The 26,965-nt window shown below is 41.6% G+C and overlaps 1 protein-coding gene across 1 annotated transcript in view; it reads left to right on the forward strand.

The window, feature by feature from the left end:
• Positions 1 to 4,668: 4,668 nt before the first annotated feature.
• The window catches only part of LOC311043926 (tight junction protein 2-like), a 72,885-nt gene continuing 50,588 nt past the window's right edge, over positions 4,669 to 26,965 (forward strand). Inside the window, exon 1 of the mRNA XM_084055350.1 lies at positions 4,669 to 4,931. Within this exon, the coding sequence (XP_083911476.1) occupies positions 4,881 to 4,931 (51 nt within the window). The 5' untranslated portion in view covers positions 4,669 to 4,880. The remainder of the gene's footprint in view (positions 4,932 to 26,965) is intronic.

The raw sequence follows: 26,965 nt of genomic DNA on the forward strand, positions 1-26,965 counted from the left end.
TCCATGATAAACCTCCTCTTTTGGCCTTTCTCTTCTCTTTACCTGGCAGCTCCATCTTCAGCATCTCACGATGTACCCCTCATCCCTCCTTTTTCACATCTAAACCATCTCGACCTCGCCTCTCTTGCTTTATCCCCAAACCTCCTACAAACCTCCTCCTAACCTGGGATGAACCTCTAATGTAATCATTTCTAATCATGTCCCTCCTTGTCAAAAAGGTTTGCACAGTGAGTGTAACTTCAAGGGATAGTTCATCCCCCCAAAAACTATTTTTTTCCTATCGATTAGTCACCCCATTGAGACATGAATTCATGGATATGTTTTAGCTTTCCTAAGCCAATAATTTGATGACCTGCGGGTAGGCAAAGGTTCCGGTAGGAGACACAAAGGAGACTCTTTGTGTCTCCTACCGGAACCGCTGCCGGCCATCCAATTATTGCCTTAGGAATGCGACAAAAACAAAACAATATCCAGTCTCCATGGGGTGACTAATAGATTTTAAAAAAAGAAGTCATTTTGGGGTTGAAATATCCCTTTAATTGTATAATAATGCTCTTATCTCATCAATTACTTTGATTGTGATGTTTTTGGCAAAGCAGAGTATCAAAACGCCAGTGTTTTTTCTCAGAATTTCTAACCCTGCTGTCTGTCCACTCTCTCCACTGATAATTAGAATTCTTTGCAGGGTTTTTTTTCCCAGAATTGTCCGGCCCACAAAATGTGCATGTTGCCTCAATGCTTGACTTAAGGCAGTGGTTGTGGCAGCCAGGGGTCCTTGAGGGGATTCTAAGCGGTCCCCAGCCAGATGAGTTAACCCATTAAGACCTGAGGCGATTCTTTAAAATGTTTTCTAAATCCTAACAGTTCTTTGAAAAAAAAAAAAAAAAAAAAAGGTCAAGATCTACAAGCTCATAGCGCGGCACTCGGTGCCGCGCTATGGGCTTGTATATCTGCTATTTTTTAATAGCCAAAGAAATCTAAAGTGACACAGATGCGTTCCAGGTCTTAATGGTTAATATAGCATCAAAATCAGCTCAACCACTTTAACAGCTTGAACCCCTGCATACTTGTCCTGGGGGGGGGGGCAGCCAAAAGCAGCCAAAAGCAGATCTACAAGCTCACAACTCACACATTTTCACCACTTGAGGAGAGCAAACACACCCTGGTCAGCATTACCTCCCAGTCCCACCAGAGATAGTATCAATCCATAGCCTGATTGAATAGATTGGTATATACATACACTATCCCTACCTTGTGTGCTATTTCTTACATTGTCAAGTGCATTGATTACTTATACGGTTTGGTGTCTGGACTGCTGATCGTGCTATATCCACGCAACGAGGCAGCTCTTCACCCCCCCCCAGCATATGGTTAAAGGGGCTGATTTGGTTTCTGAATTGCTGAAACAGGCTATTTCAAAGAAGTTCCCTGATCCATGGGTCTTGTATACATTTTCATGTCAAGGACCCCCAAATCGATATGTGTTTGGCTGCAGACCCCCACGCGTTTAAGTGCTTAACAGGGGTGTTTTTGGTCCTAGCTGAAGGTACTGTTTAGGGTCAGTCCAGTTAGCATTATTATGAAAAGAACAGGCGACTTGACATCATTTCAGGTCAACAGGACTATTTCACAATATTTTCCAAATTTCCTTCAATGCTTTTCATTATGAATAGAACTAAAGCTTTAAATAGTCAATACAGGGAAGCTGTACAGCAGTGGTGTAAAGTAACTAAGTACATTTACTCAAGTATTGTACAATTTTGAGGTGTTTTTACTTTACTGGAGTATTTTCAATTTTCAGTACTTTTACTTCTACTCCACTACATCTCAGAGGCACATATTGTACTTTTACTCCGCTACAATTATTTGAAAACTTTAGTTACTATAGTTACTTTGCAGATATAAATTATTATATTATAAAACATACATTAACCACTTCAGCCCTATTTTATACATAGGCTATTTTGAAAATCTACAAGCTCACAACGCGTTTGATCTGCTATTTTCAAACATTACAGTTTTGACACTTTAAGTATATTTATTTAAGTATATTTTGATGCCAACACTTTTGTACTTTTACTCAAGTAACATTTTGAACACAGGCCTTTTACTCTTTTACTTGTAACAGAGTATTTCTATATTGTGGTATTGCTACTTTTACTTAAGTAAAATAAGTACTTCTTCCACCACTGCTGTACAGTATATCTTGCCCCCCCCCCCCCCCCGGCTGTGCATTCACTCATCTGTCCCTGAACGCCATTAGACTGTGTTTCCGTCAGTGCCCTCTAGGTGTCGCTGATGCTCTGCAGCTCTGCCTCTGTGATGTTGTTGAAGGGGTTGTGAGTGTTCTTCATGACAGTGACACTCTCACTGTGGTTTGGATGGAGTCAGTGCAGAGTCTCTGATGCTAAACGAATGTAGTTGTTTCTGAAACCTGAGCTGCAGTCGTCTCTTTGCAACACAAAGCAGAAGCAGGAGTCGAGACTCGAATTGATTGAATTCTGGTCTGGAAATAAGAAGAAGAAAAACTTGACAATCAATTATAGGCTTCAATTTGGATGAACAGAACTAGAGTATGGGGTAGGGGGAATTTTCTTAACCATTTGATTTAAGCCCTACATCAGGGGTCTTCAACATTTTCAGGCCAAGGACCCCCTAGCTAAGAGAGAGATGAACCAGGGACCCCCTCTGTATTGTATAAAATTGTGTTTCAGATTCAACTTTTTTTGTTTACTTGGTCTGCTCTTTTTTCCGTCTACACCCATATCTCTTTAGCCAAAAATAGCTGATCTACAAGCTCACAACGGCTCGCAGCGCGAGGCGTTGTGAGCTTGTAGATCTGCTATTTTTGGCTAAAGTTCTCCACAGAAAAGGGATGCTAAGGTTCAAGTGGTTAAGGTAAAAAAAATAATCATATCACACAAAGATTTGGCGGACCCCCTGTAGTAACTCTGAGGACCCCCTAGGGGTCCCGGACCCCCTGTTGAAGACCCCTGCCCTACATACTCCTTCGTTCTTCATATGACAACTACAGAGTGGAAATAAACCAAGCTCACAATGCATCATGAATGAATACAATTATATATATAATATATATATATATATATATATATATTGATGCTAAGATGTGTATTTACCTTCACTATAGAAAAATCACACCCTGTGTGAAGTGAGTGGTGCCTTGCTTAGCTTGGCTAACATGTTCAATCAGCCAAGCTAACATGTCCAATGTTAGCTTGGCTGATGGCACTGATGTCACTTTGAAACATGTAAGCAATGTTTCAAAGTGATACACCTATTTATAGGGCTCTATTTCATCATGCGTCTCGCTAGCCAATCAAAGCACACCCTTTCAACATATTGTCACGTGTCACGTGATGCTTGACCAATGTTAGCTTGGTGGACACACGGACATACAGACATACGGACACACAGACAAAGCCACGTATAGGAGTGGTTGCCTTCGGCACCACTCAAAAACAAAAGAGACCGGAACTGCATTGGAATAGGCATATTTTGCTAGGTTCTCAGGAGACTATATTGTCTTGTCCCCACTCCCCAGCATGCTGGTATAATGTGGGGCAGGGATGAAGGCACATGTTCCCCTGTTGTCAGCTAGTTGTCTCTGAGCTATTTAGGATATGCTGTGGGCTTCAAGGGCCACAGAGCAAGTCACTTCTGCTGACAATATGTTCAACTCAAGTATAAATACTCAAGTATTCCAATGGACAAATTAGGCCTATGCAGTACATTTTCTTTATAATATCAATGAATTGATGTAATGACATTTAGAACATTTCCAAACTAAGTAGGCTATACTTACAGTACCAAAGTAAAAGTGCTCATTATATATGAATGGGCAATAAAAGATAACAACAAAAAAAGTGTAAAAAATGTTCACACTTTAAAAAAAAAATAGGCTAGCATACAAGCTCACAGTGATCACACACGTTTTGAGCTCTATTTTAGAATAGATGTATAAAATAGGCTTAATTGTTTAATTTACGTTTTGTAATAATAATCTGCCATAGGCCTAACTAAAGTTTTGAAATAAATGTAAGTTGAGTGGAGTAAAAAGTAACAATATTTGACTTTGCAATGTAGTGGAGTATAAGAAGTATAAAGTATAGCCTATTGAAAAAATGAACACTCGAGTAAAGTAAAAGTAGACCTCAAATTGCACTTATAGTTATAACTTAAGAAGTACAGTAGCCTACTTGAGTAAAGTACTGAGTTACTTTCCCATTGCTATAAAAAAATCAGTGTTTGTAGTCACTCAGAGTTAAATTAACCCATGTAATACTGTGTAGTTCTGATGATGTTTTTTTTAATAGACATTTGAACTGTACATAACAGTGCGTCACAATGTTTATAATATAAACTTTCACATAATAAATCAACGCCTCCCTCTCTCTCTCTCTCACACTCCCTCCCACCGGGGCCGGGGCGTACCATTCACGCGTTTACGGGGGAGGCCGGGGAGCTGTCAAATAAAGCGTAATCAGATAAAGCAAACATGAATCCATTATAAAGTTATTGTTTCAATATGTTTTAGTTATTAAGTCGTATTATTGTTTTTCATTTTCATTACACGTTCACAACACATAACACTGGTGTTTGTTAAAATGAAGAGACCCCCCCCTTAGCTGTGGTATCGGGAGACCGGGGCTTGTTCAAAGTGTCTCTCCCAGGGAGAGGGTTATGAGAGTCGGGGAGAGGAGAGCTGTCACACCGCTGTCTGCTCTGGAGCTGCTGCTGTTTATGAAACAGCCATGTTTCATTACTTCACCTAACTAGACACACAGAGAAGGCAGAACCCACGCTTTAGCAAAGATTTCGCCGCCGCACAGCGACTGTTTTCGGGGCTCGACGGAACCAGAATGCCCGTAAAAGGCGGAGGAGGATACCGCAGCAAGAGCGACAGCGTCGGGGTAAGTTTGTGTCGGTGCCTCGGTGGTGGGTGGGTGGGTTCCGATTAGTTTATCATGTAGCAGCATCCGGTCCGGGTCTTTGGAGCGGATACGGAAATGGTGCGTCAATGTATGTGTGCGTGGGGAATGACCGGATACAGTAGGGCGGGCTCTAGAACCGGAACGGAGGACTCGAGAGCAGTTAATAGAAACCCCAAGGCTTTCCCAACGGGTTTCTTTCTGTTGCCCGATAAAAATAGCCAATCTACAAACTCACAATGCGATGCGTTTTGACGCGTTGTGAGCTTGTACATCGGCTATTTTTGAATATTTGAACTATACAATAGGGCGTAAGTGGTTAGTGTGTGTTGTGGTCTAATAATGATCTAAATCTACAAAGTAACTTGTAACTAAAGCTTTCACATACTTGTAGTTGATTAACAAGTAAAAAGAGAGATTATAAAGGCACCCGACGAAGTATAAATCACGTTAACTTTTAGTTTGGTGTTTGTTTATTTACTTTATGTATTGGTAAAGTGTTCGGGTAGGTGTTGCTCTGACGGTAGCCAATCACCTTCCAGCCCCTGTCGATACACCTGTTGTGTGTTCCGGACTCTCCACCAATAGGAACACTTCACTAGATATGAAATGCGTGTACTCTAGTTCACTGCTCCTTAAAATGTTCTAGGGGGTCCACAGCAAAAAATAGTAACAGTTTAAACATTTAAGCCTCATTATTTTGACTATTATATTGTATATTATATTATATACTGTATATAACAGCAGCTTTACAAGCATCAGCATCATGTAGTTTGGCTGTTTTTGAAAAATGTTGGCAAATCTTCTCTTATGGGAGTCCCTGGCTCAGCATCTTTTCCAACGGTGGTCTGTGGCCAAATACTAGCCACAAGCAATTCTTAGATTATATTTTTAATATCTGGAATGGACTCTAGAGTTACAATACCAACCCTTGACAGCCCATACATCCAAACAGAAAAGTCCTATCTGATTGTATTAAACAACGTTAAACTTACCAACATTGCAGCTGTACGGAAAGCTTGAATTATCCTCTTTCTATATGCAAAGTTTTTGTTTCATAAAAATCCACCATAGACATGTTAATGAGATACTTTCTGTCAATAAATTCTGTGCAGGTGATTATTTTTCTAAGTGTTGAAGTTTGGAGTCAACATCCTGCTGCCTCCTGCATCATGTGCAATTTAGAAACAGGTGGTACGCAGGACCGTTGAGTCATTTCCCACGAGCGCTTACAAACTCCAATATTTAGAAAAATGCATGGAATTTATTGACAGAAAGTAGCTCACAACATGTCTACGGTGGATTTTTATGAAACAAAACTTTGCAGATAGAGGATAATTCAAGCTTTCCGTACAGCTGCAATGTTGGTGAGTTTAATGTTGTTTAATACAATCAGATCGGACTTTTCTGTTTGCATGTATGGGCTGTCAAGGGTTGGTATTGCAACTCTAGATTCCAGATATTAAAAATAGAATCTAAGAGTTGCTTGCGGCGAGCCAAATACAATGTTTGAGAACCACTGCCCTAGTCTAGTTCAATAGTTGGCCGCCACACAAAATGTACAATCTCTAGTGTTGATTTATCTATGAGAGTGTACAAATGGAACCAATTGGACTCTTTGTGTTGATTTAAATTAAATAACATTTAAATTATTCAGATTGTATTATTATTAATTAAAAGTTGCAATACTACAACGTAATAATCAAGTAAAACTCAAAATGTTACTTGTGCAAAAAAGTATTGTAAAAAAAAAAAAAAAAAGTTAGTATTGGCATAACTATACATACTGTACCAAAATGCAGAATGGTCCATTTCACAATAGTGTATTCATTGTAATTAGTATTGATGTGTTCATCAATTGAATTTTGCAGCTGGTAAAGGTTAGTAAGCAGTACAGATTTTATATACTTTATGTGCTGTTGGTGCTGTAAGGGATATATATATATATATATATATATATATATATATATATATATATATATATATATATATATATATATAGTGGTTTAAAAAAAGTTAAAACTATATTCAAATGGCATCCTGATAGGATACATTTTGTGTACCACCTTGTTACTAAAGAGCTGGAGAGACCTGTTACTGAACAAACAATGATTGCTATCAGAAAACTGTATAGAGCTATTTAATTGTATTTTTAAACAAAAACAAACATCGCTCACACAGCACTTTTTTAATAACACAAAGCGGCTATTAGGTCGGCTATTTTCGGCAAAGTGATTTAGTGTAGAGGGAAACGTGGAGGCGACCCAGTATAGACCACTGGGGGACCCCGGTCAATGTAATATAGGGTATAAATGGTTAAATGGCTGACAGTTGAGAACAGTCGGAGTCAAGTACTTTAATTGGTTAAATGGTTAAAGATACTGGATATGCTGCTACATCCAGTGCCACTGATTTTCTTCCCTGAAGGTTTCAGAGTGCATGAGGGGAAAATAGCTATAGAATAGAATCGATTGCCATCTAATATTAAAACAACAGAACAGCCCCTGCTAACCGGTGTCAGAGCAGTCAAGGGGTTAATACTGAGTTGCTGAGAAGCAGCCAGGAAATAGTGTTCTTGAATGTAAAAATAAATTGTTTTTGTTTGATTATTTTCATTTATTTATGAGTAGTAGGCCTGTCACAAATTATTACATAATCGCCATAATCGTCATAATCGTTTCCATGTTGAAACGGTTTCATGCATTTCCAGAAAATACTTTAACAGAAATGGCAGATCTACAAGCTTACGACATTTTGTAAGCTTGTAATGTAGATCAACTATTTCCGCTATTTAAAAAAAAAGGAAAATCAGTAATTTCTTTGTATATGTTATTTGTCATATCTGCTCTGTGCAATTTATGAAAATGAAGCCTATAAAACCAAACAGAAATTAATTGTGTATTCATAGGTTGCTGTTCAATGCCAAAAAAAAAACACTATTAAATAGTTAATCGCAATTATTTGTATGACAATTAATGGTCAACTTAAATGTGTAATGGTGACAGCCCTAGTAAGGAGGACCATGTCCTCATTCAGGGCTCTGACAGCCACATGGGAAGAAAAAAAACTCCTCTTTCTCAGCCTGGAGCCCCCGGCTGTGACACAACACACCTCCAGCGCTTTTCCATTACAGCTCATCCTGCAAAGGAAATTAGTCATTATGAGTTATGTCAGATAATTGTAGCAGAGTAAAAAAAAAAGTACATATTTTTCCTCTAAAATGTACTGGAGAAGTATCAAGAAATGGAAATACTCAAGTAAACACAATAGCGGCTATGCTGTTGTGTGTGTTTTTTATAAATATGTAACCAATGTAATGTATTAACAAGCATTTGTGACAAGATAATTACACTAGAGCAATTTGGAACACAGGTTCTTTTTTAATTATTTTCCTGAAAAGTAACAGTTTTGGAGATATGAGATTTCTACCCGACTGCAACGATATTCTCTCTCTCTCTCTCTCTCTCTCTCTCTCTCTCTCTCTCTCTCTCTCTCTCTCTCTCTCTCTGTGTATATATATATATTTAAGATTTATTCATGGAATTGTATGCTTTATTTCAGGGAGCAGAGGGGAGAGAGACAGACAGAGAGGGGGAGGCAGGAAGAGAGAGAAAGTAGCCAAATTCCAATACCCCAACTTCCACACTCGCTCACTCCACTTGCGCATTAGTCCCGCCTCCGAGCGTGGAGGAGAGGATTATATGCGAGTCCGGAGGAATCAGGCCGTCTGGACTGACAGCCACATTCCAATTCCTCACTCCTGCCTGCTCACTCACTCGCTACTCCTGCATTTCACGTTGTACATTAGATGCTTTGTTTCTCATATATGAGCTGTTTGACATGCATTCTCGCACAACAAGATATAGATATACAAGCTCATAGCGCGGCACCGAGTGCCGTGCTTTGAACTTGTAGATTTGCTATTTTTGAAAAATCTTGAATTTTTTTGCAAATCTTTGAATGTATATATTTCAACTCAAATCTTTGCTTCTGTGGGGTATCATTTTGGGGGCCCTTGAGATGAAAATGTTTGAGAACTACAGATTATAGCAACATAAGTTTTTTTTTCAAAAAACTGTTAGGATTTAGAAGACATTTGTAGAACCCCCAGAAGCAAAGATCTGAGTTACAAATGTTCACTTTAAAAAATATATATTCAAAGATTTGCGCAAACTTTCAAGATAAAAAAAAAAATTGCAGATCTACAAGCTCATAGCGCCCTGTGCTGCGCTATGAGCTTGTATATCTGCTATTTGCTTTGAATAGCCAAAGTACAAGATAATGGTTAAAGTGGTTAATATCTAAAATGACAGATGCTTTCCCGGTCGTAATGGGTTAATTTATTGCATCATTAGCTTTGATCACTGTTATTCCGAATGATGTGTATAAATGCACTTCAGTGTCTCTGCAGTTCAATCAAGTGGGTCACCGTCAAACCCCACACGGCACACGCATGCAGGCGCGTCATGTTTACATTTTAGCATGAGCACGCAGAACAAAGTTTCGACGTGCACTCGCTGTTTGACGCTCCAAGCGGCTTGGGGAGATCACTCGCTCTCCGGTCTCGGCCTCCTCCAAAAGCAAATGTCCATGTGGGACAAAACTATTTCAGAGGACCGAGTGTGGGTGAGCGAGTGAGTAGAGATTTGGGTATTGGAATTTGGCTAGTGAGAGAGAGTGTGACATGCAGTAGAGAGTCTCTCGGACAGATTTGAACCCAGGTCATCTTTGGGATAGGCCTGTCACAATTATTACATAATCGTCTAGTCGCAATTATTTTAGATAATCAAAATTATCTTTGCATAATCGTCATAATCGTTTCCATGTTGAAAATTTGTCATATATTTTCTTCTTATTTTGTGACGCGTTGTAAGCTTGTAGATCTGCAATTTCAGCTTTTTCTTTACATGTATAAAATGTATATTATATTATTAGTTATTTGCCATATATCTGCCCTGTGCAATTTTTGATTACGAAGCCTAAGTCAAACAGAAATTGTATTTGTATTCATATATTCCAATGTTCAATGCCAAACACACAATTAAATTCTTAATCGCAATTATTTGAGTGACAATTAATCGTCAACTTAAATTTGTAATCGTGACAGCTCTACATTGGGAAGGACTTTAGTATATGGTATACTCTTACTCCGTGATCCACCGGGATATAGCTATTTGAAAATAGCATAACACGTCACACGGTGAGCTTGTAGATCTGCTATTTTCAAAAAATCTTCCACAAATATTTAAAAAAGCCAACATTTTAACAACACAAATCTTTTATGGGTGCCCCTGGGACACATTTTTTCAGATGGGCGTCTGTGGCCAAATACATGAAAAAGTATGTGTAAAAAAGTATGTGAACCACCAGACCATAGACCCCGTCCACTCCACTGAGTGGACTGCTTCACTTCTTCAACCTTCACGAAGCTTCAGTCTGATAATCAAGCTAAACCACTGTTACATTTTACAATGTTATTATGTTGCAGAAAAGCACAGTTTGGGCTGACTGTGGGTGTGCGTCTGTACAAGGCTGCTTCTGACTGGTTGGGTCTTGCAAATTACATCATTTACTGGCAAATGACATCATTACCTGGCCAATGAAAGCCATGTTGGACTGAAGTTTCGATAGATTGAAGTTTGTATTAACAAAACGTGCACAATATTTGCCCATGGCAAATCACTCAACCCCAGAAATCGTCTATGTACAGTACAATAAATTGTCTTCTGTTCAAATGACAGTGTAGCTAAATATAACCAGGTGTGAAAAGGTCTCTACAAAAAGAAAACCCCAAAAGTGTTTCTTTCACATCTTGAGAATGAAACAGCATAAAGTAATAAGCAGTTAGGAATCCTTGTAAATTCTACTGAGAGATCTGCCAAGGTTAATTTGAAAACACTCAGAAACTTCAATGCATGAAATATGAATTTCACATGACTATACTGGTGGGCTATAAATAATACATTTTAGGAAGGAAGCTGCGAGCCATATAAAATCTGCCCTCATGCCACTATATGCCAATGGCCACGGGACCAGACTTTGGACATGTCTGTCCAGACTGGGACGGTGCAGGTCATTCAACAGGACGGCGTACAACTCATCGAGAGTGTCCCTTTATTTTACACTCTCGGTGTGAAGATGGACCGGTTTAACTCTCAGACTTAGGGAAATACTCAGAATTTTACAGCCTACATATCAACTACATGTACATAGATAGGCCTGTCGCAAATTATAATAGCCTGATCCCATTTATTTGACCTAATCACAGTTAAAATCATCAGAATTGTTTCCATTCTTCTGTATAAAGTCTTGTGTTGACATTATAGTTAAAATAGCTCACAACGCACCGCAACATATTGTGAGCTTGTAGATCAGTTATTTGCGCTATTTCTTTTAACATTTTTGAAATTATATCTATTTTGATTATTGGCGCCAGTCATTGTCAGTCATTTCTGTGCATATTTAAGTCATATCTGCCCTGTGCAATATTGGTTTACAAAGCCTAACAGGTGAATGGAAATGTCATTTTGATTCATATGCTCCAATGTTCAATGCAAAACATCAAACAAAACACAATTAAATCATTAATCGCCAATACTTGTACGACAATTAATCATCAGCTAAAATGTCATGGTCGTGACAGACAGCCCTACGTGTACGCGTATGCACTGAAGATTCACATGTGATCATTAGCATGCGTGACCTCAAGTCAAGCAGGCCAGCAGCTGTGTGCCATGCAGGTGACAACTGTGCTGACGCCATCCATCGTCCACTGTGTGAAGCAGCCACTGGCCTCATGCAACTTAATGACATGTCGCTGAAGACGCTCCTGTGCCTTGTACTGCCACTGGTGGGAAGTAACAAAGTACATTTACTCAAGTACCGTATTTGAGTATTCCTTTTTTTTTCTCAATAAAACAACCATTTCTCTTGTGACGACACTGCAGGAAAATGAGTACTTGGCATTTCTCAAATTCTACACACACACACACACACACACACACACACACACACACACACACACACACACACACACACACACACACACAGAGTGCCAGTGACAGCAGTGCTAGATTTACACTCTCCTGTCAGGAGTATGTCTGTCCTGTTATTACCGGTGCCACTGCTTTGTGGTGTCGTGTAGATCTTGTGGAGCTTGTAGATTGGCTATTTTCGGTGCACATGATCACAGGCGCACAACTAAATATAATCCAGGCTTTTAGACAGTCACTTCATGACTTGGTTCACACACTGAACCCAGCAGCTCTGCAGCAGCTTGAGTTTTTCAGCCAGCAGTGACTGGCTGTGGTTGGTATCTTGTAGCCAGGCTGGCAGGATGCCATCTTATAGCCAGGGTGGTATCTTGTAGCCAGGGTGGCAGGATGGTATCTTGTAGCCAGGGTGGCAGGATGGTATCTTGTAGCCAGGGTGGCATGGTGGCATCTTGTAGTCAGGAGGGCATCTCGTAGCCAGGGTCACATTGGACATGAACCGGATTTGAACCCATGAACTCATGCCTGTTAAGTTTGTGTGGATTGGAACACACACACACACACACACACACACACACACAGACACACAGACACACACACAGACACACACACACACACACACACACACAGACACACACACACACACACACACACACACACACACACACACACACACACACACACACACACACACACACACACACACACACACACCAGCTAACATGCGCTGTATTTAGGTGTTCCTCTAAACCTTGACAAGCCTGCTGCATGTGTCACCACTCCGCTCACCCACTGGTGTAATTACATGTCATTGATTTGTCCAAACGCCTGTGTGTGTGTGTGTGTGTGCGTGCGCGCGCTCGCTTGCTATTTTAGTTCCTGTTGCGTGTGTGCCTGAGGACACAAACAGGACATACTTCCAGGGAAGAGGAACTGACACCCACTTCCCCTTAGCAACCGTCCATCCAGGGCATGGCAACCGTGTACAGTAATCGTCCAGCCAACGGAACGGATTTCTGTTTGGATTTGAATTTGAAATGACTTCTATAAATAGACTTTCCCTTTTGAAGGGAGACACAGGCATTTCTACCTACTTAGAGTATTTCTCTATTTCGGTATCATTATTATTTGTAATATTACTTATACTATTAGGAAACATACATTAACCAATTACGGCCTATTTTATACTTTGTCTATATAAAAAAGGAGATCTGTAAGCTTGTAGATCAGCTATTTTCAAAAGAAGTTGCACATTTTGGGCCATTCATAATGAGTAGTTTTACTTTGGTACAAAAGTATAGTAAGAGTATTTCTCTGTTTTGGTATTGATACTTTTACTGAAGTAAAAAATCTTCGCTTTTTTTTTTCTTCAACCACTGGTTTTGAATTTGAAATGAGCTCTATAAATAGACTTTCCCTTTGAAGGGAAAACAGCACCTGTCCTTATTAATTCCACAATGCCTCTTTGTCTTCACTGAATCAAAACATGCTCCTTTGTTTAGCCCTCTGGACAGTGGTGGAAAGTAACATTTACTCAAGTACTGTTACTTAAGTACAATTTTGAGGTACTTTTACTTCACTTGAGTATGTTCATTTTTCCATACTCTTATCCATTACATCTCAGAGGCGAGTATTGTAACTTTTACTCCACTACAGTTATTTGACACCTTTAATTGCAAGTTACTTTGTAGATTTTAATAATGATTACAAAACATATACATTAACCAATTAAGCCCTATTTTATACATGATGATATTTTACAAGACATGATGCGACACGTTTTGAGCTTATAGATCTTTTTTTTTTACTTTGGCACTGCAAATATAATTACTAAACATAATTTATACGTTTTACTCAAGTAAACTGAAGTTCCTCTATTTTCGGTATTGATACTTTTACTTGATTAAAAAAATCAGAGTATTTTGTCCACCACTGGTTTTGAATTTTAAATGAGTTATATAAATAGACTTTCCCTTTGAAGGGAGAAACACCACCTGTCCTTATTAATTCCACTTTGAATCAAAACATTCTTTTGTTTTTGCCCTTTGGATATTTTACACTTTTGATCCTGTCTTAACATCATATAGTACAGTCACTGTCAGGCTGAAGCCTTGGATGTTACTTTTCACGATATGGAACAAAGAACCTGTGTTCCAATGGATCCAATGTAGTTCTTATTATTTAGTCACAAGCTCTTGTTAATACTTTTCATTGTTTCAATATGTATTAAACCCACAGACACACTTTCAACCTGGCCTCCCTATTTTGGACATGTCATTATAGGCTTTCACCTATAATAATAATTATAATGATTTGTAAATAATTGTTTGTATTTAAAACTTATAACTTGTAGATTGGCTATGTTTGGTACTTAACACTCATTAAATATTAAATACAGCATCAATTTATGAAAAAATAAACATAAAAAAGATGGAATATGGAGATGTACTGTAAGGTTTTCTCAACAATGATGATATCATATGTATTTAAGAGCTTACAGTGCTAAAGCAGTGTTTTTTATGTTAAACATTTGATTAACTGGAGTCAGAAGAGAAGAGATATGTGGATGATTTGACTATGCTGGGTGTGGCTTTGTGTGTGTGTGTGTATGTGTGTGTGTGTGTGTGTGTGTGTGCGTGCGTGCGCGTGCATTCATTTGTGCTTGCCCCATGTGTAAATTTGAATACATGGTTTGTTTTATTTGCGTCTCCCTGTGTAATCATGTCAGCTGAATTTACTTCTATCCATGGGAGTCGCTTGCCACATTGTCAGCTTTTCAGCTCGAGAGTCGAGAAATTTGGTGTCAACTCATACTGTTACATCACAGATTTACATGTGTAAAGAAGTGGGTGAAAGCGCCAAAATGTGTAGTTTTCAGGAAAGGGACGAAGAACAGAAATACTGTGAAAGGAAAGAATAACTCAAACAGATCAGAGAGAGACCATCTGGTAATCACAAGGTCATTGGTTCACCTCCCGGCCCCCGGTCTGTGTCGGAAGTGTCCCTGAGCAAGACACTTAACCCCTAAATGCCCCCCCCACCCCCCCCCTTACCCCTAACTAACTGTTGTAGATCTGCTGTTTTGGCTAATCTTTTAAACCACAAAAGAATATGTTGTGTGTGTGCTCCAGAACGATGTTTCTTGTGGGAGTTAGTTTTGATATGGTGCAACTGTTGGACTGCTTCCAAACAGACAAGGCCTCACACCTCCCCCCCCTACTGTGATAGATACTGTATGGCACCCGGCCAAAGGGAGCCCAGACCCCAGGTTGTGAAACACTGCCCGAAGATATCCCAAAGAAAACCCCCCCAAAATATGAGTGCAGTGAAATACAGTATATCCTCGCTGTCGGGCAGAAACTTTGTGTATCTATATAGTATATTTCACCTTATGTCAAGATTATAGCCAAGATGCTTAGTTAGGATGACAATGTACAAATACAAGCAGGTCAAATATACAAATAATAAAAGGCAATGGTGTGATAGGGTGTTGGAATATGTGCATGTTGCTCATGCTGTAAGGCGTGTATGTGTGTGTATGTGCGTGCATGTTGCTCATGCTGTAAGGCGTGTATGTGTGTGTATGTGCGTGCATGTTGCTCATGCTGTAAGGCGTGTGTATGTGTGTATGTGCGTGCATGTTGCTCATGCTGTAAGGCGTGTATGTGTGTGTATGTGCGTGCATGTTGCTCATGCTGTAAGGTGTGTGTATGTGTGTGTACTGTATGTGCGTGTATGTTGCTCATGCTGTAAGGCATGTGTGTGTATGTGCGTGCATGTTGCTCATGCTGTAAGGCATGTGTGTGTATGTGCGTGCATGTTGCTCATGCTGTAAGGCGTGTGTATGTGTGTGTATGTGCGTGCATGTTGCTCATGCTGTAAGGCGTGTGTACTGTATGTGCGTGCGTGCATGTTGCTCATGCTTTAAGGCGTGTGTATGTGTGTGTATGTGCGTGCATGTTGCTCATGCTGTAAGGCGTGTGTATGTGCGTGCATGTTGCTCATGCTGTAAGGCGTGTGCATGTGTGTGTGTATGTGCGTGCATGTTGCTCATGCTGTAAGGCGTGTGTAAGTGCGTGCATGTTGCTCATGCTGTAAGGCATGTGTGTGTATGTGCGTGCATGTTGCTCATGCTGTAAGGCGTGTGTATGTGTGTGTATGTGCGTGCATGTTGCTCATGCTGTAAGGCGTGTGTATGTGCGCGTGTATGTGGCTCGTGGCAGTAAGGTGTTTGTATGTGCATGCATGCATGTGGCTCATGCAGCAAGGCGTGTGCACGTGCACGTGCATGTTGCTCATGTGTTATCTGAGGAATGGCAGGAAGCGTGGAGGGCGGAACGGTTTACAGAGAGACTTCCCTTTACAGAGAGACTCACAGGGTCCAACACACTGACCACACCCTGTCGGCCAAAGGGCAAAGCCACGCTCGACCCCATCTGATCTGATTTATTTACTCATTTATGACCTAAATCACAACACTGTGTTTATCCCTTACTGGAATGTGGAAGTTTATCAAACGCTCTTCATGGGAGACGCACATTAGTATCAGTTGACCGGGGAGAGGCATAAACCTGCACACCAAAATGAATGTGTTCATTTAACTCTGAAAGTGTCAGAATTGACCTGTAACTTTCAGGGGTGTTCATTTATTTTTTGGGTCCATTACACCAGTGGTTCTCAACCTTTTTGGCTGGCTCCAAAGACTTGACCATGGCTCGCAAATTGCGACGCCCCCTCCTTCTTGACTCACCAATCTAACCACATACACACACTGAACAAGCGCTCGTGCGTGTGCGCACACTGCACAAACACGTGTGTGCTCGCATACCAACTGAGACTGCTATGCTAAATAAAATAGCTACATTAGTTAATCGTTATGGCTTTACTGATAGGTACATTTTGTCATTTTCTACCGGGGTTTTGATAAGAGGAGTAATATTACACTTGAGTCAAAAGGAAAATATATGTGCCACTTGTCTTCACACAGCTCCAGTATCCAATGGCATTGGCCCTGCAGTTCCACCTCTCAGACGTTAAGCTTTCGTGTCACATTTGGGCTGATCAATTTATTTCCCCCCCCCCCTTGCTTTGTAAACAGCTGTGCCTCAACTTGCCCACTTTGAGTTTCTCACTTGCAGGTCGAAGTTGACAATACTTGTGGGGTGTTACAGTAGCAAGTAGATCGGCTATGTTCAGACGATCTCGCGCGTGGACGTGCTTGAGCTACACAGCGCTAACTCGGTCAAGTCTTGAAAATAACAGTCTGGGCCTTTCTCATTCGAGTCTTCTCGATCTCTGGAGACAGAACGGGGCCTTCAGATTAAGCGGAGCGCAGTCCTCCACGGCTCGTCCCTAAAGCACATCCAACGCTGTCGTTTTATAAGCTCACAGCACTCCAAGCACAAGGACCGATTGTTCAAGTGCTGTTATGCTTTGGTTTGGTTTATTGTTTACTTTAGACAATGACCCGCTTTAGAGAACCACTGAAACAAGTCCCCCTTTCATTTAGAACACCCCCCCATCATCTGCCTTCCTTTCTCTATGGTGGTGTTGTTTTTTCTCTCTATGTCTTCATTCCGTCTTTTCTGTCTGTCTGTCTGACTGGTCCCATTGTGATGATGTCACTGTGTTATTAATGAGTGCACTGTTTTCGCGTACTGTGGATTCCTCTGCCTTCATTATCCCATTAAAACCGGGACCGCATTTGTGTAACCACTTAAACTGCTATTTTATGCTTTGGCTATTCAAAATGGCAGATATACAAGCTCATAGCGCGGCACTCGGTGCCGCGCTATGAGCTTGTAGATCTGCTATTTTTGAAAAATCTTGAACATTTGTGCAAATCTTTGAATATACATATTTTGAAGCCAACATTTTTAACTCAAATCTTTGCTTCTGGGGGTCCCTAGAACAACATATTTTCAGATTGGGGTCCGCGGCCAAATACATATCATTTTGGGGGTCCTTGACATGAAAAGGTTGAGCACCACTGATATAGTGACATAAGTTTTCAGAAAACTGTTAGGATTTAGAATGGAATGGGAACCTCAGGCCTTAATGGCTTATGCAGCCCTGTGAGCTGTTTGCTCTTTAGCTGGGGCTCGCTGTGCGTTCAGCTGGCCTGTGGCGCCTCATGACAATTTAAAAGTTTGGCTTTTAGCGGATGCTCTTATCCGGAGCGACTTAAGAAGTGTGAGATCAGAATGAGCAGGGTAAACATGAACTCTACTCCGTATATAGTCACATAAATAGAGTGCAGAGAGAACAATGTAGGATGATGCCAGGTGAACAATGGCATCCTGGTGGATGCTATCTAGATAACATTATGTGCTTGGAAACTATAGGATGACAGGTAAACAATGCACCTAGCGTCTGTCTAAACAACATGCTATCTAAATACCATTCTCTACATTTGTGGTAGAGACAAAACAAGTCTAAGAGAGAAAAACATAAGAACAAGTGCCCTACAGTAGTGACAGCTCTGCATACTGTAGTAGCATCTATCGGACAAAGGTGACGACAAGGGATACAAGGGGTGAGGTGGAGTCTGAAGAGGTGAGTGCTAGGGGGTGAGGTGGAGTCTGAAGAGGTGAGTGCTTGGGGGTGAGGTGGAACATTGGGAGTGAGTGTGCACTAGTTCTGACTGCAATGGGTGAGTTTATTCCACAGCTTGGGAGCCGTTGTGACGTTGTGAGCTTGTAGATCTGCTATTTTCGGCTAATGTTCCCCTCAGAATAGGGATTCTAGGGTTCAAGTGGTTAATGAAAAAAATCCTATCACACAAATATTTGGCGGACCCCTATAGTAGCTCTGAGGACCCCCTAGGAGTCCCGGACTCCCTGTTGAAGACCCCATGTCTAGGATGCGTGGAGTGTTGTCCAGGGTGTTAAGGGAAGGCTCGTACAGCATTCCAGTGTTCGGTGAAGTGAGCGGGAAGGGTTATAATCGGGGTCTTGAAGGTATGGGGGTGTCATGACTTTGGTAGTCTTGTAGGCCAGCATCAGTGTTGTGTAGCCTACTGGGTATGGGCAGCAAGCAGAAGCCAATGAAGGGAGCGCAAAAAGAGTGTAAAAAAACGTGAACATTTGTGGCTGTTTGAGAGCATGCGTGCTGCAGGCAGCATTGTGGATCAGTGCAGCAGTGTGCTTTTGACCTTTTCAGAGCTTCTGCTGTTGAGATGGGAGGTGAACAAACACTTGTGACCTAATGCTCTCCTCTCTGCCGGATGGTTCTCACCTGCTCAGTGCTCATAACATGCGTGTGTGAGTGTGAGTGTGAGTGTGAGCGTGAGACTGATACATGAGAGAGGGCAGACAGCAATGAGAACACCTTTTTGTTTTTTTTCAGCCAGCCTTGATTAGAGCCTGACCGATATATTGAAATGGCCGACATATTGGCCACTATCTGGAATTCTGGATCTGCTATTTTGAACATTTCTTAAAAGTTTTAGTTTTTTATTTGTGGATTGTATTTCTTTTTTTTTTAAATTATTTTAAAAAAATCTGAAATTCTTTTGAAAAATGTTGAAACATTTCTGGAAAAGTTTAATATTTGTGGGGGAAAACTAGCTGTCAGTCAAAGAACACGACAGGAGAGATGTTTAGACTGGAGGTTGTGGTTGCAAGGGGATATGGGGGGGGGGGGGGGGATGGGGGAGATGGCAGCTGATTGCAGGAAGAGGATTTAATAATATCAGCCTCATCATCTCCTCTCCGCTCGACTTTAAAGACATTCCACATGTGCTCTGAGGGGGAAGACGCACACACACACACACACACACACACACACACACACACACACACACACACACACACACACACACACACACACACACACACACACACACACACACACACACACACACACACACACACACACACACACACACACACACGGAGAGCGATAGAGAGACGCGCGCACCCCCCCCCCCCCCCCACACACACACGCACACACACACACACACACACACACACACACACACACGGAGGAGGGAGAGACACACACACACACACACACACACACACAAGTTGTCTCATCTCATTTTCCACATCAAGGGCGTGTTCCGCTGGCTGTATTCCTGACTTCATACTTGAGCTGTTTTGATCCTGACAGGAATCCACTCCTATCTGATTCTGACAGAAGTTGACAGATCCCATCTCCTCCTCCTCCTCCTCTGTAAACTCTTTTTACAGAGTCTTTTCTTGTGGTTTGAGTTTGTTATCAGAACAACTGTGGGGCTTTTAAAGGGGAGTTCATCCACAGAACTACTGTGGGATTTTTTTAAAGGGAGTCAGTGGATCCGCAGAACCAAACAGATTACCATCTGTCGAATCTTTCCCTGGATTAGATTGGAAGCCTGATTTACAATTTGTTGCGCGACGGCATCGCTCACCGAAAGAAGAAACCAAGATGTATCTGCATAGAAAAATAGCATCAAGAAGACTGAAGTACTCCCTAGGGCTCCCCAGCTTTTCAGGCTGCGACCCCCCCCCAAATAATCATATTTGAACTGGGACCCCCCACCCTGACAAGCACTTGGAATTGTAGGAGTTGAGGGATTCAACTTAGTTTGACTCGGTTCCACAGATAAATATTGTGAAAATAGCCAAACTGATATTTTTTTAATAGTATAGTTTGTTGGTTACTTTTGACGTAGTAATGGTCTTATTATTAGTTTATTAAAATCTTCTTATAATCATTTTACAGGTGTCTCAAAGTCCTTAAATTACTTATACTGTGTATGCCCTAGGGGTTGAGGTGGAGTCTGTAGTGGGGAGTCTTCTTCAGACTACGGCAACAAACTGGGAGTGAACCTGTGTGTTTTAGGGAAGTATTCGTACGGCATTCCTGTGTTAGCCGATCTAAGTGAGCGGGAGGGGCTGTAGGGGTTGGATCATGTCTTGAAGGTATGGGGGTACCACCATGCCTTTTGGTTGCCTTGTAGGCCAGCATCAGTGTTTTGTACTGGGTGCGGGCAGACACCTTTTTTAGTTCCGAAACTTCCGAATGAAGGGAACCGAGAAATATGAACATTTTTGTGGAGGTTGAAGACCTCACTAGCAAGCATTTTGGGCCTCAGTAATTGGCAAAGTAATGTAGACCGTTGGTTCTCAAAGTGGGGTTTGGGGACCACCATGGGTCCTTGGGGGGGGGGGTCCCCAGCAAAATGTGTTAATATAGAATCACAATAATTTTAACCATTTTAACCTTTTATAATTTGGCTATTCAAAAATAGCAGATCTACAAGCTCATAGCACGTACAAAGCGTGTCTGTATATATATTTTTTTAAAGCGAAAATTTGTAACTCAAATCTTTGCTTCTGGGGGTCTCTGGAACAAAATATTTTGAATTGGGGGTCTGCGGCCAAATACATATGATTTTGTCGGCCCTTGACATGAAAACGTTTGAGAACCGCTGATGTAAACATTACTCGACGGGCATGCATGCATGGAGGTGCATCATGGCATTGTTTTGGAGTTGAACCTGAGTGTTTTTTTGTCTCGGTGCCACAGGCGGATATATGGGATCCACGCCGGCGTGCGCTGACACAGAGCTGGGTTGGGTTACTGTCCCGGCGCCCCATCAGGTCACCACTACTCTTGTCTCAGGTGGCATTCCATTGGTCCACGCTAGTCAGCTGGGGGCAACGTATCAGTGCGGGGGAACGTGTCTGTGTGTAACTCCACTCCGCCGCTCTCCTCTTGCGTTCCTTGTCCATCAGCGTGAGATGCACTGTAGCAGCACAACAGGTGTGCAAAGGATAGTCTGCGTTCCATTCGGTCGGACACTTTCTCTTCCAGGGCTGCGCCTATCGATTATCTCCTCAGCAGTTATCGCATCGATCACTTTTTTGATTAATCGACTAATCGAGAAGGGGATAAAAAAATATATATTTAAACGAATCGACGCAAAAACCCTCATGTATTTTTTTATAATCGGCTAAATCAATTAGTCTTATTAACAGCCCAATTATTCTTTGCCTTACAACGGTGTCCTACAAGAATAGCAGATCTACGAGGGAACAGCGTAATCGCTTCGCGGCACGTTCTGAGCTTGTAGATCTGCTATTTTTGGTGTCTTTTTTGGGGAAAATTTCAACATTTATAACGATCGACTAAATTGATGACTTTGATTAGGTGTTGCAGCCTTCTTCATAGTCTCTAGTGTCTTAAACGCGTTGGGGGGGGGGGGGGGGGGGGGGGTTGGTGGATGCGGATCAGGATGTTGTTTCTCGGGCCCTCTGTCTTGGCTGGTTTCTGTAGCCGTTCATGGTAAACGCCACCGTCTGTCCGTCTACCCGTTCATGGTAAATGCTGCCGTCTGTTCTTCTGTCCATCTGCCTTTACCGGTGCGTCAAGATGGCTGTTCGCTTTCAAGACCAGGTAGGCATTTCGTCATGCCAGCTGTGTTTGTGTATATATATATAAATCAATCGTTCTCAAAATTGGGGTCCGGGAAACCCCTAGGGGTCCTTCTTAGGGGGTTCCAGGGGGTCCCCACTCCTCAGCTAAATTATTGACAGTTAATAGGAACCAAATGGATCCTGGGTCTGTCGCTCAGAGTGTACAAATGGAACCAAATCGACCTTTACAGGCCCATTTGGTCCCATCAATCCTAACCCTAATCCCAACCTGAATTTGTACCTAATTGTAAGGCCTAACTCTAAAAATGTTTTTACTTTAAAACAAGCCTTTCTCTTGCGAAGACCAGGAGAATTGACCTCACTATGTCTATTTCTCTGCTATACTTGTGGGCACATAGTAATACAAGTACACACACACACGCACACACACACACACACACACACACACACACACACACACACACACACACACACACACACACACACACACACACACACACACACACACACACACACACACACACACGTACGCCACCTAGTTCCCATGGGCGATGCACTCCGCTACACAACTACACAACGAGTCGTTAATGCGTTCATTATTTTTCCTCTCCTGTCTGCGCTCTGGTTGAGCCGCGGTTGACCTCTGTGCTCCTGTACTTTTTAGAAAGGCCTGGGAAGAGTTCTAGATACCAAAATGACTGTCTTTATATGTCCCCTCACTGTAATTACTGCCTCCAATGGAAGGCTTTAGAGATTGTATGCATGCATGAGGGCTGAAAAGCTACAAAGGAATGCCTCCGTAATAAATGGGTTCAGCCCACCACTAATTAACACATAATGAAAATACGTCAGACATTAGGGAGCTAGCACACTTTTAAATATGAATGCATGTTCCATTATCGCTTCTTAAGCTGTGTTACTCTTCTTTGGCTGCCCCATTTCAAAAGAATAATCAAGTCGAGGCACTTTAACATTCATTTATAGATGAAATGAAATACATGACCTCTTACCGTATAATATTAATGCCCCTTTTTGAGTTTTTGTTTTCTCTTTTTTCCCCGCTATAATTGCTGTTTAATTGCTGTTTTATCTGCAAATTTAAGTCGTGTGGAATTACTGTAATTTTGAGACACGGTATGATGGCTTTGTGCGCAATTCAACCCCGGAGCGTCCACGATTTAAGTCGAACAGCGTAATGCATTGTGGGGGATACCCAGTGGCCTGAACATGTCTGGGGGTTGCTGGGAAGTGTAGTCAGTGGCAGAGCCTGTAATAATGGCCCACATGGAATGTTGTCTGTCTGGACACTTAAATTACTAGCTGCTCTTGTGTCTCAGATGGACAACACCATATATATATTTGTGTTATTTACAGTTGATTGAAACAGTATTAGGTGGTTATCATTTTGTTTTAGCTCTTTATGAATACAGCTGTCCACAAGCCTGCAAATCCAGCATATGAGATATGAAAGGGAGCGTTCGTTTACCCCTCTCAGAAATGTTGGTATGTCCACTATGCACCCTGGCCAGATTTGTCATGTGATACGTCATGTGATACGCCGTCTTGTTTGCTTCTCAGAGACCGAGGTCGGTGTGGCGTAGCGACGAGACCAGTCTGTCTGGATTTGAATGCTTTGAATGAGGGAGAGAAGGAGAAATTCAAATTCTGACCGCAATCGAAACTGGTGTTTTATATGATGTGAACATGTGTAATCGACATCTGTCGTTTATATAATATTAATACATGTAATTCAACTTTTGGCAGGGACTTCTGTGTATTATATAATATACTGTACTGTACTGGAAGACATATTGCATAATCAAATGAATTAAATCATTTAAGCTTGTAGATCAGCCTTTTGAGCTGATAGATTGGCTATTTGAGCTTGAACAAAGGACATTTTCTTATAGATCAGCTATTTGAGCTTGTAAGATAGGCTATTTTCTTGTAAATTGGGCAATCAAACTTGTAGACTGGTTATTTTCTTTGTAGATTGACTACCAGTAATCAAGCTCGTAGACTGGCTATTTTCTTGTAGATTGGCTACCAGTAATCAAGCTTGTAGACCGGCCATTTTCTTGTAGATTGTCTACCAGTAATCAAGCTTGCAGACTGGCTATTTTCTTGTAGATTGGCTACCAGTAATCAAGCTTGCAGACTGGCTATTTTCTTGTAGATTGGCTACCAGTAATCAAGCTTGTAGACTGGCTATTTTCTTGTAGATTGGCTACCAGTAATCAAGCTTGTAGACTGGCTATTTTCTTGTAGATGGTGTATTTTCAGTTAGTCTTGTGCACTCTGGAGTCTGGAGCCAATAAAGTGCATTGGATTGGATTGAAGTGGGATGTGCATAGTGTCAACACGGGTCATGCAGCATCAAGTTTGTTTACTAACATTGATTTTCACCCCCGAGAATGCTGTGTTGTTGTGTGTACAGTGTGTTTGATCATTCCACTGTTTGGAGTTTAAGAACGTCCGTGTGCCAGCACTGTTTGTGAAGCGTGTCATTTTGCGAGGGTGATGATGGTTGGTGCCATTACTGTAGCAGGACGGGGATGGAAGAACACAGCACAGTATTGTGGAGCTGAAGTCAAGTTCAACCACATTCAATTCAATTCAATTTTATTAAAGTGTCAAATCACAACAAGTTGTCTCAAGACACTTTACATGTAGAGAAGAGACCCGACAATCCCACCCTGAGCAAGCAATTTTGCGACAGTGGCAACGAAAAACTTCCTCTTAACTGGAAGAAACGTCAGGCAAGACCCTAGGCTCTAGGGTGGTGGCCTTCTGCCTCGACCGTGTCGGGGGAAAGAAGAGAGAGAGAGGGAGAGACAGAGGAGAGACAGAAAGAGATACAGTACAAGTAGTAACAATAACAATAGTAGCAAATATAATAGTGTAAGATAGTATATGATAATATAATATAGTACAGCAATAATGTGTATGCAGTATATAATGGTATAATATAAGAATGTTAAGATAATATACAGTATAGTGTAGTGGTATAGTGTAGTGTAGTAGAAATCCACGGTCGTGCTCCATGGAGAGGCCCGGTCCGCAGTCACAGTCTTGAGCCGCAGCTGGGGGTCCGTAGTGACAGTCCATGGACCTGCGACGTGGGAGATAAAAGAAACTCCGGGGAGCGGGTCCCCGGGTCCCCGGGTGTAGAATTAGTGGCAGGCCTTACTAGAGATTGAATCCGTACAGGGTTAATTACGATTGTACCAATGGGACACAAACCCACACAACCACAAGGGAGGACGAGAAGAGAGAGGACGAGAGGAGAGAGGAGAAAGGGGGGGAGGTGGGGAGGGGAAGGGGAGAGAGGATGACTATAGGGTGACTGAGTCTATACACTTCGGCTATAGGCTTTATCATAGAGAAAGGTTTTTAATCTAGTCTTAAATATACAGAGTGTGTCTGCTTCACGGACTGAGACTGGGAGAAGGTTCCACAGCTGAGGTGCCTGACACTTAAATGGGCACTTGAACCCTCTAGACCAGGTGTCTTCAACCGGGGGTCCGTGATCCCTAGGGGTTCCTCAGAGTTACTACAGGGAGGGCCAAATATTTGTGTGATAAGATCATATTTGTTTTACTTTGAACCTTAGCATCCCTATTCTGAGGGGAACATTAGCCGAAAATAGCAGATCTACAAGCTCACAACGCCTCGCAGTGCGAGGCGTTGTGAGCTTGTAGATTTGCTATTTTTGGCCAAGATGTTTGGAGTAGAGGGGGAAAAAGAGTAGATTAAGTAGGTCAGTGTGAAAGTTCAAGTTTACTAAGTAATGAGCATTTAAGTGGTTAAATCAATGTCTGAACACACATTAATATGAATCCAACTCTGATCATAGTGCTGTCAAACTAGTCTATGAAGCTATCTATGAAATCTGAAAGATCTTCAACACAATTTTATACAGTGGGGGGGGGGTCCCTGCTTCATCTCTCCCTCAGCTAAGGGGTCCTTGGGCTTAAAAACGTTGAAGACCCCCTGCTCTAGACTAAACTGAGTGGGCTCTTACTTACTTTTGCGCTTTTTCATCCACACCAAATCTCTTTGCCAGAAAATAAAGGTCAGATATTTAAATATTCCAGAATTTAAAGGTTGTATACAGTAACTGTAACATTTAGATAAAACATTTTTGGGAGAAAAAGGTGTTGGCTACTCAAAGGTCAAGGTCACACTCACGCGTTTGCGACGCGTTGTGAGGTTGTTGTAGAGCAGCTTTATTTTTTTCTTCAGCGCGGGACACTGTCGTACGACAAAGTATAACTGTCTAGTGTCCTCTGTCAGATTGATGTCAGCTGAAAAGGTCGTTTTCTGCGATAGGGAATCCCTGGGTAGCAGCGCCCGGCTCCCTGCGACTTTGAAGATTAAACTTCACTTATAATGAAATCTCTGCTCTCTATCCTCTGTTCTGGACCTCTCTCTCTCTCTCTCTCTCTCTCTCTCTCTCATATGCTGTTCTGGACCTCTCTCTCTCTCTCATATGCTGGGAATGGAGTGCACTCAGTGCAGGGAGGCGTGGGATGTGGATTTTCAAACTGCGTATTGTGAAACTTGTCTTCCTTCCAATTTCTTCACTTTGACAATGGCGGATTGTACCGCACAATTGTACTCATGTACAGTACTTGAGTAAATGTACTTAGTTACTTTC

The sequence above is a fragment of the Gymnoscopelus microlampas genome (genome assembly GCF_963454915.1).
Source record: "Gymnoscopelus microlampas genome assembly, chromosome: 4".
NCBI lineage: Eukaryota > Metazoa > Chordata > Actinopteri > Myctophiformes > Myctophidae > Gymnoscopelus > Gymnoscopelus microlampas.